General features: G+C 40.9%; 1 protein-coding gene across 2 annotated transcripts in view; it reads right to left on the reverse strand.

Moving 5' to 3' along the window:
• Nucleotides 1–15,672, reverse strand: part of LOC133259644 (ubiquinol-cytochrome c reductase complex assembly factor 1) — a 94,368-nt gene that overhangs the window by 47,821 nt on the left and 30,875 nt on the right. For both annotated transcript variants that reach the window (XM_061437377.1, XM_061437376.1), the window contains 2 exons: nt 14,328–14,400; nt 8,243–8,300 (listed from right to left, as the gene is read on the reverse strand). In XM_061437377.1, coding sequence (XP_061293361.1) covers nt 8,243–8,300; nt 14,328–14,400 — 131 coding nt within the window. The remainder of the gene's footprint in view (nt 1–8,242; nt 8,301–14,327; nt 14,401–15,672) is intronic.

The following is a 15,672-nucleotide window of genomic DNA, read 5'->3' on the forward strand; positions in this document are numbered from 1 at the left end:
TAACCATTCATTCAACAAGTATTTACAAAGTACCTAACTCTGAGTAAAGACTTAATCTATGCATAAACTACTCTCTGTTTAGAAGCAATTCCAGTTGCCCCTCCCAAGTTTGATGATGTTCTTAAACCCACAATTTATTATTGAGGTTTTAAGCTTCACAGTACTATCCTTGTCTCTCAGTGATTCCAGTGCCTCATAAATAATACTGATCTCTTTTACATATAAGGAAAGCAAATAACCCAGCTAACAAAGTAAAGGGAAAAAAAGAGTGTTCAAGCCCTAGTCTGATGGTTCTCTAGTATCTCTAAAAGATGGGTTGTTGTTGTTTGTTCACTAAGTCAAAAAGACGGGGTGGTGGGGTGGACCTCACTCACTAGTGAGTCTCAAAATATAAAGAGCTAAGACGTAAATTTTGCCTTATGGCAAATAGTAATGATGATTATTACCATTTATTAAGTCCTCTGAGACTTGTCACTGTAAGATACCTTTGCATTCACTGTCTTACAATGTACCTAGTATAACTGGCCATCTACCTAGTATAACTGTCCCCATCTCACAGGAAAGAAAACTGACGCTCTGAGGAGGTGAAACTTAAGGGTGCTCAGTGGAGGAGAGGGGAGCTGGAGTGAGGCCTGAGCTCTCTGTCATTCCCTCCAGCCACAGTGCCTCCCAGGGCAGCGTCAGGGCTGACTGCTCCCCTAGCCTGTGACAGCACAGCTCCAAGGGCCCCTTCCTGCTAGATCAGACCCAGAGGAAGACAACAGCACTGCCTGGAGAGTTCAAAGGAAGGAGGGTTTCCTCGCCACACTTTCCTCCTCTCTGCCTAATCTGGGAGGGAAGAATTCTTGTTATTTCTGACGCTGACCTCCTGCCATGTCCTGGCGGCTCTGGCATCCTGTCTTGCTTGCTCTCTTTGGGCCTCCTGACAATGCCAGTTGTGTTTTGGCCTTGTTTCTCCCTCATGGTAGTTTATAAGCTGCTCAAAGAGGATCTGATTTTGAATTCAATGAAGATTAGTGGGCACTTGGGCGGGTTTGTCACTCTGGCTGCTAGGAAGGAATCCCAAAGGGACTTTCACGTAGCCTGTCTCCCCGACTCCACCATCAGTCGAGGCCAAGAAAACAGGGCTTACATGGCCACACTCAAGCCTCTGCAGCGTGCTAATGAATGAGTTTATTTATTAGTGAGCTGGCACACTGACCCCTTCCTGGGGCTGTATGCATGGCTATCTCCACCTGGTTTCCTAAACTCCCTCCCCACCAAGCCTATCCTTTATGTGGGGAGCACGGGGGCCAGACGACAGTCTGTGGGCAGACAGACAAGTGGGGCGAGGCATTTCCTGAAGCCATCTCACCTGACAGAGAACCTCCTCCAAGAGCTACACCTGGCCTGCGGCCTGCCTGTCAGATCCACTGTAAAGAACAAGCTCCTGGGTAGCAGGTACCAATGTGCGGAGGTTATGCAATGTTGGTAAAATGATGCTGCCTAGGCCTTTCCTTTGGGCAAAAAGCTACATGTGTGGGTGTTTGAACAGAGCGACTCTGGCTGGGGGAGACAGAGAGAGGATGTGCACATGGCCAGGGCTCACCATATATAGCAGGTCTGGAGCTGCTGGAATCCAGCATGAGCTCGAAAGCCCTACAGCTACATCAAAACTGCTGTGGTGGTTTTAAAGAGCCCTCTTGCAAAGGCCGGGAGTGCCTGCCAGGGCAGTTCTCTGGCTGGACTGAGACGAACTAGTCTGTTTTCCAACCCGTTCCACCTCCACACTTTACTTCTTTCTCTTCTTTCCCAGAGGCTTCTTCCCTTAGGCTTATAAAAATTTTCCAGTATTCCCCCATCTTAAAATAAAAAACAAATAACAAAATGCTTCCCCTCTTCATCCTGCTTTCTCCCTCTAGTGACCATCCTCATTTCTTTCTCACTCGGAACATCTTACAATTAATTTTTCCTCTCCTAATAATTTCTCAAAACTCCATGTCCTTCAGGTCTAGACCCCAGAAGGCTCCTTGACTATTCCAGGCTGCCCCATGGCCCCAAGCTCCCGTAAGATCGGTGTGTCTATCAACAAACAGATCCTATCAAACACAGCACCTGGCACCCTATACAATTCCCAGGTTTACTTGTTGCCACTCCCAGGACACAGAGCGTGAGTGCTAAGAAACACAGTTTCAGAGAGTTGGTGGTCAGTGATGTGCAGCTCAAATTCAGGACAAGAGACTCCCATCCCATGACTACCAAAAGGGGACACGCAGACAGGAAGCATAGTGTTGCACAAAGAGCAATTCACACAGTCAGTTTTGGATTTGAGTCTCAAATCTTCCATTACTGATAAAGAAGCCTGTGACAAATCCTTTAAAATGGCCAGAATCATCTCCCCATTTGTAAAAAGAGGAAGCTGGATTAGATCTGTGGTTTTTAAACTGTGCTCTGAGTTTCTATGGAACTACATAAGAGTCCCCTACCACTGGGCATGTGGCGAACACCTGAAGTGAGCAGACCGGTCCTTTTATCTATTCACACACTGTGGATGAGCATAAAACCTCATCTGTGAAAAGGGCTCTCCTGGTAAGATGACTAAAAACAATGAGGCCCTTCTGCCTGCAATGGCTTTTCATTCACTCTTTGACTTGCTAACTTCCACTCCTCATTCAGGTGTCAGTTTAAATGCCATCTCTTCAACAAAGCCCTCCCTGAGTGACCCACCCACCTCCAACTAAATTCTGGACCCCGCTTCTTCCACAGAGCCCTGTCGCTGACTCCCACAGCATCCATCCCAGTTCTATTTTATTAATGATTTGTTTAACGTGTCTCTCCCGCACCCTTAGCCCCATGAGGGCAGGGAACAAATCTGCTGCATATAGTAGGTTCAATCAGAAAATAAATGCTGTAATTTTACGGATTTATGTTTAAGAACAAGCAGGTATTGGGACTTCCCTGGTGGTCCAGTGGTTAAGACTCTGCGCTTCCAATGCAGGGAGTATAATAGGTACAAGCCTTGGCTAAGGAACTATCGCACATGTCATGTAGTCAAAAAAATAAATAAAATTAAAATAAATAATAAAAGAATAGTTTTAAAAAACTTATTTGATATAAGCAAATACTTATATCAGTTATTAATAGTATTAGTCAAGTCACTCAGTCGTGTCCAACTCTGGGACCCTAGAATTCTCTAGGCCAGAATACTGGAGTGGGTAGCCTTTCCCTTCTCCAGGGATCTTCCCAACCCAGGGATCAAACCCAGGTTTCCTGCACTGCAGGCAGATTCTTTACCCACTGAGCTACAAAGGAAGCCAAAGAATACTGGAGTGGGTAGCCTATCCCTTCTCCAGAGCATTTTAAGAACCCAGGAATTGAACCCAGGTCTCTCCTGCACTGAAGGTGGATTCTTTACCAACTGAGCTATTGGGGAAACCCCTATAAATAATATTAATTAATATTAAATATTACTAGTACTAATTAGTAATAATTATTTAATTAGCTACTTTGATAGTTTCAGTTACCACTGAGGAAAGGAACTTAACACTCCGAGTTAGTCAGATCCATATTTGAATTTCCTCTCTACCATGTACTAATTAGTTCTATGGGCAAGCTCTCTGACTTTTCTGTCTCTGAGCCCTCATATGTAATAGGAATAAAGTAGTTATAAACATTTGTGAGATAATATATGTAAATAAATTTTAAAATAATACTGTAAAGGACCTAATAGTTACTATATCTATGATATACCTGACTTTGATAATTTTAAAAAATACAATCTGTATTTTCCTCTCCACCCCACCTCCATCCTAGGCATATTCTAATTTTATTTGTTTCACTTCTTTTTTTGTTTTGGCTTGCAGGATCTTAGTTCCCTGACCAGGGATTGAACTGGGGCCCCCTGCAGTGGAAGGCTGGAGTCCTAACCATTGAACCATCAGAGAATTCCCCATTTCCTTTTCTAAAAGAAACTTCTGTATCTATGGAGTACTAGTACTCCATAGTACTAGTACTATGTAGTAGTACTAGTACTAGTAGTACATGACAATTGTTCAAATCAGGGTCTCTACAAATCTATTAATACTTTAAACACTAAGATGAATTCCATCTATATACATCTCACCACCCAGGGAAACTTATGTAGGAGCAGAGCTTTGTCTCTCTCATGTGACCAACAGGCAGTGGCCAGGACCCTTCCAATTGCCATAGGAGCCAAGAGAGATTTCGGGCCATAGATTATTTAATCAACATTTATCAATGTGAACTCAAGTAAGATATGGGACTGAGGGAAAAAAGTATCTCATTTTTCCAAAAGAATAATAAAAATAATTATTGCTCTCAATAAATTCACCATCCACGAAGAAGATAGATAATATATGATAAAATTAAAAAATGTCATGTGCTAAGTGCTATAATAGAGGTGTCCAAAAGACTAAGGGAACTCAGAAGAGGAACTAACTCTGCCTTTGAAGGGAAGGGAAGGCTTCAAGGAAGAGATGATATCTGAGTTGGCTATTGAATGAAAAACAGGAGTTTGTCAGGTGGAGAGGAAGGAGAAGGGCTTTCTAGGCAGAGGTTTGTGCAGAAGACTTGATATTTCTATCATACATAAACATTTCTATTTATTTTTTCTTGCAGGGGAGGGAGTGTGGTGGTAGTGGTACCTAGAATGGCACCAGGTTGAGTGTGGTAAAGGTAGCATATTTGGTGGAATATGAATGCCATGCTAGGAAACACACTGTATCCTGAGAACAACAGAAAATACTAAGGAGGGTGTGTGTGTGTGTGTGTGTGTGTGTGTGTGTATGAGAATTCAATCTGTGTTGAGAAGATCTATGGCACAGGAAGAGGGAAGTTGAAGTCCAAATACCTGTTGCTTGTAATTCAGTGAAATCAATTAGTGGATGATATCTTACATTTCTGTTTTAAATGAATTCAAATGAAATAGAAAATATCAGAGATTATTTCATACTGTAAGGATAAGTTCTATAAAATTTTTGCATCATATATCTGTTTGTTCTGGACGACAAGGTAAAATACATTTGTTACTATGGGTCATGGTCAAAAGAGGTTGAGATGAGTGACTGGTGCCTGACGAGATAAAGGGAATGAGGGAAAAGCTGGCCTTCCAGGTTTCTGGTGTGGGTACCTGAATGGATCTCAACACCACTGCCCCAGACAGGGAACAGAGGAGGAATTCTGTTTTCATCAGGTCCATGTGGAGATGCTAGAAAGCCCCCACAGCAACCTCTATCAGCATTTTTTCAGCAGCTGTAGTGAATACTAACCTTGTTCAGCAAAGACAAAGGACACATAGCCACCACAGCTGCACGTTCACAAGAAAACACAACTGATAAGGGCCGTCTGGGAACTGAAGGGTTCCCAGCCCTAATCCCAATACACACAAAAATTGGGGACCTAGAGAAAGCAGCGGAGAAGGCGATGGCACCCCACTCCAGTACTCTTGCCTGGAAAATCCCACGGACAGAGGAGCCTGGTAGGCTGCAGTCCATGGGGTTGCTAGGAGTTGGACACAACTGAGCGACTTCACTTTCACTTTTCCCTTTCATGCATTGGAGAAGGAAATGGCAACCCACTCCAGTATTCTTGCCTGGAGGATCCCAGAGAAGGCGGAGCCTGGTGGGCTGCCGTCTATGGGGTTGCACAGTTGGACACGACTAAAGCGACTTAGCGTAGCATAGCATAGCACAGAGAAAGCAGAATGGATAAGGGGGACATCAACACCTCCTCTGGGGAACTAACAGGCTATGAGAAATCCTGTCCCTATTCTGAGATCGAACAGGGCATCATCACCCTGGGGAACTTAAGCGAGAGTATTCTTGTGTTTGGGGGGGCTTTTTCGGAAGTGGGGAATTCTTTCTGTTTTTATGACTGCTTTCTAAGCCTCCCCACTTCTTTCTCCCTCATAGTACCACTCACAGGAGGCATTTGAACCCCACCCACTCGCGGCAAGTCCACTGAGCCTGGTAACGTTGGACTTGGTGAGCCCTTAGTTAACCTCCTAGAGTTTCAAGCCAGGAGAACAGGACTAGAAGAACACAGCTTTCCCTCAGTCCTGGGGTGAATCCCTTACTTCCTCTAAGAACCCTAACCCCTAGAAGAGAGTTTCCCTAACTCTTCTTGGAGGATCATGGCACACTGGATCCTAAACTACTCTTCTGCTGACCCTTTTCCACTACGTTCCTAGATGCTACAGACAACGTGGCTGCCCTCAAATACTCCACGTTCTTGTACATGTTCTATGTCTTGCCCCTAATACTCCCGCAACTTCGAGTGCCTTCCTTTCTATGACAGAAATGCTACTCACCCTTCATGGTACATCTCATATGTCACCTCTACCACACAGCAACTCTTTATCCAATACCCTCCCCATCCACTAAAGTTGGACTCAGTCACACCTTCGTGTCCTTTCGCAGTACCTGTGTGTGCCTTGGGCATAGCACTTCTTTCACTGTCATCCATTACAGGCAATTGTACTGGGTCTGCTTTCCACTCAACTAAGTTTCTTGAAGGTGCACACCATGTCACATCCTTCTCTCCAGTGCCTGCCAGTCCTTAACACAGAGTCTGCTGATTCAAACTGAAAAGCTACTGATTCATCTCACCAATGCTGCAGACCATGAGAACCAAGGACGAAGGATGGAAGAGAGGCCAAGTGTAGACAAGCCTCCCTCCCTCTACTTACCTGGCGATGGTACTCCCCACGCCTCTGAGAAATTAAGCCAATCTCAGCAAGGGGGACTCAGCAGGCACATTTGGAAATCATGGCCAACTTGAAAGAACTACAAGTAGTTTACAAGGTTGCCCCAGCTGCTATTAGTCAGGTACTGACCTTGGGATGTGGTCACAAGGATTATATTTTTCATTTTGCCATCCACTCCCTCTAACATGCTGATACCTCTGGCTATTGGGCAAGAAAGAGTCTTTCATACTGGCTTTGAATATTATCTTTGAGCTCCTCTGGGAACAGCCTAGCCTCCTCTCAACCCTTCCACCTTTGCAGTGGGTAATTCCCCAGGGCCACCTCTGCAGTGCCCTCCTCTTGAAAAAGTAGTTTTCCTCTCAGTACATCTAGCTTCCCCGCCGAACTTCTCCCAACCTTCACCACTCAGACCGAAGGTAGTTTGCCTTTGCAGCTACCTGACTAAGACACAGCACATTTCAAAAGCCAGGTAAGGGTTTTGAGAGTTGCTGCCTCCTCTGTGATCCCACAGGCACTACTTACTCAGATTTATTATAGAACTTGGCCATTCCGATTTATAACCAACTATTACGCATGTCTTATCTCCCTCACTAGACTGGGAGCTTCCTGACATAGCTTATTGACTGCCCAGGACACAGTGTACACTCAATAAACTACCGGTTTAGGAAAAAACAACATAAACTGCCACCTTAGACCCCTGAGCCAATCTCACTGACTATGCGAGTTCAGAAGAAATATTTCAGAGGTGATCAAAACCAAAAAGTCTTTATATAGCAGTCAGTCCTGTGATGCAAAGCTCAGCCTCAAACAAGGGTCCTTTTGACAAGGCAACCATTCCCCACGTTCCTCAGATGCTCACTATGGTCAAAGTAGTAAACTTAGTTCTCCAGAATTTACTTTCCCAAGATCTGGCAGTTCAATAAATACATTCCCCAGCCCCCACTTCCAACGCCTCTCCTATATCCTTCTGACCTTTAATACTGTGTAACATTAGATGAAAAATTGATTTTTTTTGGCTACGTAATTTGCAGCTGAAGAAAAAATATACTGTTTAAGGTGTTAAATATTTTTACATGCAACAAACCTGGCATGAATCTAACCTGTATGCACATTTTAGAGGTACAGGCGTAAATGTCAGTGCTATAATTTGTTATAGGTTTCTGATGACCAGCAATGAAAATGACCACGGATGCTCACAATTCAAACCACTTTTACGTAAATGTGAACTTTCCTAAAACAGCCAAGGGAAAGAACTTTCCACCCAAGCCCATAGGGTCTCTTAGAGATACTGATAGCATTGTTCACTGGATTAGGTGTTCTTTGAGAAACTCCTACAAATATTAGTTTCTTTCTGGGACTATGCTTTGACCTTTAATAAAAAATGTGCCATAAGACACCAGTTTTTAAAATGAAAGGAACAGTTTTTAATGCCTGAACAACTGCCATTTCATATAATCAGCTCTACTGAAGGCTATACCTTAACAAGTCAGCAGTGTTAAAAATATATATATAGTGACTTCACTTAAATTTCTCACTTACCAGACATGAAGCAGAGTTATAAGAAACCATGAATTGAATGTATCAGGCATCTGACACCCTAGAAAATAATAATGAAGTATAAATATGTGAGGGTTTAGAAGAGGAATATGGATTCTATTTGAAATATTGGTAGGGATTTGTTCAATCAAAATATACGGCAGTCACAGCGCTCTCTGAGAGAAGGCCAATGGAACCACAAGGCAAGCCTACGGGTTGAAAGAACATTGAATGCAGTCAGACAACTAGGCCTCCAGTTCCAGCCCCATCACCACCCTGCTGTGTGGCCTTTGGAAAATCACTTCTCTGGGCCTCAGTTTTCTCACTTTGTGTCGTGTGGCCTGGACAATCTGTAATTCCTTCTAACTTCCACATGAGTCAATGTTATTTTCCCTTCCTGGTCTCCAATTCTTTTGGAAAGCTAGGCAGACACCACTTGCTACCCCCACTTAAGTATAGGCTTTTTTTTTTTAACGTATTTTTTAAAAAAACGTGTTAATTTATTTGGCTTCCTTGCATCATAGGTGCAGCACATGGGATCTCCCTTCCATCATTCAGTATCTTTCACTGTGGCACGCAGGCTCTCTAGCTGTGTGAGGGCTCAACAGTTGCAGTACGTGGGCTTAGTTAAGCACCTCAGCATGTGGGATCTTCATTCCCCAACCAGGGTTCAAACCCACATCCCCTGCACTGCAAGGTGGATTCTTAACCACTGGACCACTAGGGAAGTCCTATGTATAAGGTTTTTTTTTTACTCGAGCTCTGCCAAGAAATTAAGTTCTTCTTGTATCCTTTTCCTGTTTTATTTCTTTAAGGTAACCTAATGTGCTACAAACATGAGTATGCTAAATGATGCAACCAAAATAAATGACTGGGAGAAAGAGGGACAGCTCTAGGGAGCTGCAGTTGAATAGAAAGCAGATGATATCTAACAAAACACTGTCACCACCCCCAAGAATGATAACCCAGGCAGGACTTCTCCTTGGTTTAAGATACCAAAAATCAGGTCAGTGCTTAGATATCCAAGCCTCTCAATTCTCGGATCCTTAAGAAATGCCTCTGGCTTGGTGAAGGGTCCCCCACTGAATATGCCCTCCTTATTACATGACGGGGAGAAATGGTGGAGCAAGAAAACAAAAAGAGAATCAGTGGGAATCTGATTCTGTCCCTTGGATTAATGACTCAAGAAAGAAATTAGTATCTTCTGCTCTTCAGCAAACAATGAAGTATACTATGAACTAAATGATCACAAACAGGGGCCACTAAGATAGAAAACACAGAGCAGGACCCTTGCTCTGTTAGTGAGGCACACTAACAACATCAAGAATAATAAAGAGCTATAATTCATTTTGGGCTTACTATGTATGTGCCAGACTCAATGAAAGGTACATGCATTAGCTCAATGAACCCTTCCAACATTCCTATGAGGTAGGTATTGATATTATCCCCATTTGACAGGTGAGAAAACTGACAGAGAGATCATGACAACTGCCCAAGGTCACACAGCTGTGAAATCAGACATCTGGGATCAAATTTAGATCTGCTTAATTCCATATACTATGGCCTAATCACTAACGGCCTAATATTAGGATCAGAAACTAACATTCACTAAAGGTTCAAACTTCCTGCCAAGTCCACTGTTAGTCATGTCAGTATATTATCTCACTTAATCCTCACTTTAACCCTGAAGGAAGGTATTAGAAGCCTCATTCTCGAGATGAGGAAACGGGCTCCAAAGAGCTAAGGAACTTGTGGGCAGCCACAATATTAACAAGCTAGTGGCTAGGATAGCATTTAAGTCCAGGTCTGTCACAAACTGACACCAAAATACTCTGGTGAGCTTACTGGGAGGTGCCCAGGAGCTGTCAAGTGGACTTCCTCTTGGAGCCCGGCAGGAGGGAGGTGAAGGCTGGCCTGGCTAGTCATTCAGCTATTAAGACACATGCCATCTGAGAGTGGGCCAACCATCCTCCACCTAGAACAAGAATAGCCATGAGAAACTCTCGAGCCCGGATCTGAAGTTGGGTCTTTTTTGGATGCTAGAACAAAACATTAAAAAGAAAAGTTTTCTTGGAAGTCTGTCTTTCAATCTGGAAAATGAAATTTGGCTGCTTCTAAAGGACAATCTGTTCAATTGCTACCTCTACATCAAAGCTTCTCAGCAGCCACCAGGAGCCTTTCCAATTTTCTCAAAGAGGGAATCAGTTCTTGAGCTGGAAAGCGCAGACAGACAGACAGGCCAGCAACTGGACCTGGGTCACAATTTTCCCTCTGGGGGACAGCTCAGAGCTGAGGATGGGAAAAGAGCTGGCATATGACTGACTCCCTCTACCCACTGGGGTCAGAACAGAAAAGCACGGGCTAAAGCCCTGAAAAACAAGACCACTGAAAGTTTGTGAACAACTCAACAAACAGCAGATTCTTTAGCTTTATGAAATGTCTTTAAACACTTCAAAGTTAAAACCTGCTATAGGTCCTCCCATGATCACAAGGTATTCCCATAATCACATTTAGCTCCAGTACACATTCAGTGCACTATTATGTGAAGCTAGATACTTTCTTCCTCAACATCAGTTGAGTAAAATTAAATTAATTCATTACTGCTATGAGGCAGCAGTGCTAACATAGTTGCATGTTTTATGAAGACACTGGGGTCAGACATCCTGATTCAAAACCTTAACTCCACTTCTTTCTTGCTATGTGACTCTGGGCAAAGTTACCTGTCAGTATCTGTTTTCTTCTCTATAAAAATGGGAGAATAAGAGAACCTACCTTAAGAGGGTTTTTGTGAGGAATAAATGAGATAAGGCCTATAGAACATTTAACAAAGTGGTTAATGTTTAATAGGTACTCAATAAACACTCACTTTTGTGAACGTTTTTTGAATTTTGTGAATTCACCAGAGTTCCCTGGTGGCTCAGTTGGTAAGGAATCCACCTGCACTGAGGGAAACCTAGTTTCAATACCTGGGGAGGGAAGATCACCGGAGGAGGGCATGGCAACCCACTCTAGTATTCTTGCCTGGAGAATCCCCATGGACAGAGGAGCCTGATGGGCTACATCCATGGGGTCACAAAGAGTCAGACACAACTGAGCGACTAAGCACAGCACACAAACATTCACTATTGTTTTTTAGTGAATTGTTTAAACAGTAGTGTTTAAACTATCTTTGAAAAAACTCATTCAGATTTCATCTATTGATGATGAACCTCAATCTTTTTTTCTTCAAGTGTTAAAAAAATACATCATAAACTTATACAAACTTGATATATTTGATAGCTGAGTATTAGTAGCAGAAAGAGATGAAGGTAGAACCTCAATTTTATTAACTCAAAATTGACTCATTAAGTCTCCTCTCCAAGGTATGAGGGCTCTTAGGGCTAAAAACAAAGCAGTTTGCAGACAACAGTGTGGTTTTAGGCACAAGCTTTACTGACTGGCTGACCATCTCTGCCCCAAAAGAGCTCTTTATAATGGAACTGATCTCCAAAACACCAGTTAGCAAACACTGCGTGCTCACAGAGGGTACACTCGTTTATGCCACAGTGACATCCTCAGAACATCTTGGAAACAACAGTGGACTATTAAGGTATCTCCCCCGTCAGAATCCTCAGCATCTAGGTCTCTAGATCAAGACCTCTGAACACTTTGGCTCTGACATGACAGAGTATTTGTAGCTTTGGCATTTTATGAGGACTTGTCCCAGAGGCTGACAGGCATACGTTTACTGAGTAAAGAACTCAACCTTCATGACATACAACTGGCCTCACTTTTGTTGGAAGAGTGAGAATGACACCTACCACTACCTAAGGCTCTCTATCCTTTTAAAAAGCTACTGAATTCACAGGACTCTAAAAGTAAAGCCCTAAAATACCAAAAATCCAAGGCAGCAATAGCCACTTTACAGATGTAATCTTGGGAAGCAATACACACACACACACACACACACACACACACACACTCTCTTCTTTTACCCCAAACTTGTCTGGCCTACTCTTTAGAATCCAAAATGCAAGAAAGTCAGTCTCATTACTTTATAGATACTCTTTGTCTGCCTCTAAGTGGTACTTTTCAGATTTTCTCCCTTTGTATTCACTGGCCACAATTTGGAACCACTTTGGTTTGATTCTGAAATTTAATCTAACCGCAAATGACAAAGAAGGACCACAATGGGTCATAATACAAATGAACGTAAGTCTGAAAGGTAATTCTCAAAGTGAGTCTCAGAAAACCTGAAATAACAGTGCTATCACTGAAAAATGTACTGCCTCCCCAGGTAACTACTTCAAAGGGTAAGGTTAGAACAAAGCTCACTGAGGTGTACACATTTTAATAATATATAAATAGCAGTTCCCCAAATTAATAGAACACATCATAGAGGTAGTTCTCAATTAAAAATTATAAAATACAAAGAATTATAAAACACAAAATGTTAAAATGGACTATAATTCTATCTTGCAATTGTATTCATTCACAGGCAATAGGTTATAGGAGAAAAATTCCTGGATTTTAAGCCAGATGACATAGGATCAAGGCTTGAGTAGTAAGCAACTTTGGGTAAATCACTTAGCCTCTTTAAGTTTCAATTGTTTCTGAAAATAAAACAAAAATTAAAATAAGAATATAAGCCCTCCAGTCTTCCAAGGTTTTATAACTCCAAAAGGAAACAAATGTAAAAGCATGTAAGTGTGAATTATTAAAATGTAATGGATACTCATTTTAATTAACTTTTATTTTTATAAGTAGTCTACAACAGATTATAAATTGAAACATGATACATTAAGTATGTAATAATAGTCTCATTATTTAATATTATATTAACTCAAGAATATTTAATAAGGATTAGCTAAACAAAGACAGCTAGTAAACATCCTTTCAAAATAATTTTAAGTTTATGAGATATTTAATATTAAATAGATGTCTAGGAGGAAGTTTTAAAAAGATCTAAAGAAAAATACTTTAGCACACAGACCTAAACTACTTAAGAAAAATCCAGCTTCTAAAATTAATAGTTTCTTCATCATGTAGAGAAAGAATATTTTATTTCAGACTAATTTCTCCTAAAATAAAAAATTGCTAGAGGTGAAAAAGCAGCAGGAAGGTTTTCTTTCTTCACTATGAGTAAACAGGAAATGGAAGGCAGATACTAAATTAGGATTACAACTCAGCATAGTATTTTAAGTTTCTAATACAATATCAATCTGCTGAAAGTAAATCAACAAAACAACTTGCACCTAATTTTAAAAAATAGTAAATAAAGCTGCATCTCTTTCTTCATTGTTGTTAACATAATTAAATATTAATTATTTGCTGTCCATAAAAAATATGAAGAACATATAGTTAAGTGTTTGTTGCTTTGAGGATAATGGCTGTTACCACAAGAGGTTCACAGCACACATTTCCTTCCAAAATCTGTAGAACTGGAAACAGTTGAAACTTTCCCAATGACTTTATAAGTATCTGCTTTAAATGACTTGTTTATAACAACAACAGTTTACAGCATCAAAGTGATTTTTGTATTGATACAATCAACTGCTAGTGATGATCATCTAAACCAGAAAAACTTACAGAAAGTAATTTATCAATGGGATAAAAATCATAAAATTATACGTACCTTTTGACCCAACAGTCCTTTTACAGAAAGAAGAAAAATCATGACGCATATTCCAGGATTAACTAAAACAATTATAAACTAGAAATAAAAGAGGAATCACTGGCTAAAAGTTCATGTCAAAATTGCTACGTAAAACATCCAGAATGTAAAACGGTATGTTTACTCTGAATACTCTTACGTAAAACATGCATATGTGGACAAAGGGGATGATAATGTTGAAGTACTGGACAAATTTTTACTTTTTTTTTCCCCAAATGCTTTATTTTTCCCAAATAAAACATCTTATTTATAAGGTTCTTTTGGCCTCTGTTTATTTGATTAGGAGAAAAATAGGAAGCTTTTATTATATATCCTGTGCAAGAAAAACTGTTTCACTAGTACCTTAAAAAAGAGCACTATCTGACCAAGACACAAACACAAAAATGAACAGCAGATTCATTTTCCTTTTCAGAACTTTCAAAAACAGTAACTTACTTAGAAAGAATTCCTCGAAGTCAGTTTTCTCCACACAGCTGGTATACATGCGCAGGGCTGCAATCTTAATTTTCTAGACAAAGAGAATAAAACAAACTCAAGACATGACCAAGTGAATGCTCTGGTACCATCAGATGTGGGTCACAGAATTTTATACATTTTCAACTAGAAGGATGGGTCCAAACCTGTCTCTAGGCAAATTTAATCACTAAACAATACAGGTAGCTTTATTTTATTAAATCAAGACATTCAGACTTCAAAAAATCCTAGATTTTATGATTTTAGCATCAAAATGTCAAAAAGCTTTTTCTAATATTTAGAGGAAATATATCCTTTAATTCAAACCCATTTTACCACATTTGAGCCTCTAAACCATAGTTCAGAACCATCCATATTAACTCTTTATAATCTGAAACCCTTTATATTAAAAAGAAAATTACCCATTCTCCTGACCAAAATCAAGCAAAACCCTCAATCATTTGATCATCCCTCAGAAGCACTATTATCTATTCCATAAGTCTTTTTTTTCCCCTGAAGAGAGGGGGTCATTTTTTCCTGTATTTTCCCTAGTTTTATAGTTTGCTGATCCTAACAGAATACTATGTTTATAAATTTGTTGGATCATGGAGAAAGCAAGGGAATTCCAGAAAAACATTTACTCCTGCTTCACTGACTGCACTAAAGCCTCTGACTATGTGGATCACACAAATTGTGAGAAATTCTTAAAGAGATGGGAGTACCAGACTATCTTACCTGTCTCCTGAGAAATCTGTATGCAGGTCAAGAAGCAATAGTTATAACCAGACATGGAACAAGAGTGGGAAAGGAGTACATTAAGGCTGTATACTGTCACCCTGCTTATTTAACTTCTATGAAGAGTACATGTGAAATGCTGGGCTGGATGAATCACCAGCTGGAATTAAGATTAAGATATCAACAACCTCATATATGCAGATGATACTACCGTAATGGTAGAAAGTGAAGAGGAACTAAACAGCCTCTTGATGAGGGTGAAAGAGGAGAGTGAAAAAGCCGGCTTGAAACTCAACCTTCAAAAAACTAAGATCATGGCATCTGGTTCCATCACTTCATGACAAATAGAAGGGGAAAAAGTGGAAGCAGTGACAGATTTTATTTTCTTGGGCTCCAAAAGCACTGTGGATGGTGACTGCAGTCGCGAAATTAAAAGACACTTGCTCCCTGGAAGGAAAGTTATGACAAACCTAGACAGCATATTAAAAAGCAGAGACATCACTTTGCCGACAAAGGTCCATAGAGTCAAAGATATGGGGAGCAGTCAAGTATGGGTGTGAGAGTTGAACCATAAAGAAGGCTGAGTGCTGAA

The sequence above is a fragment of the Bos javanicus genome, chromosome 13, assembly GCF_032452875.1.
Source record: "Bos javanicus breed banteng chromosome 13, ARS-OSU_banteng_1.0, whole genome shotgun sequence".
Lineage (NCBI taxonomy): Eukaryota > Metazoa > Chordata > Mammalia > Artiodactyla > Bovidae > Bos > Bos javanicus.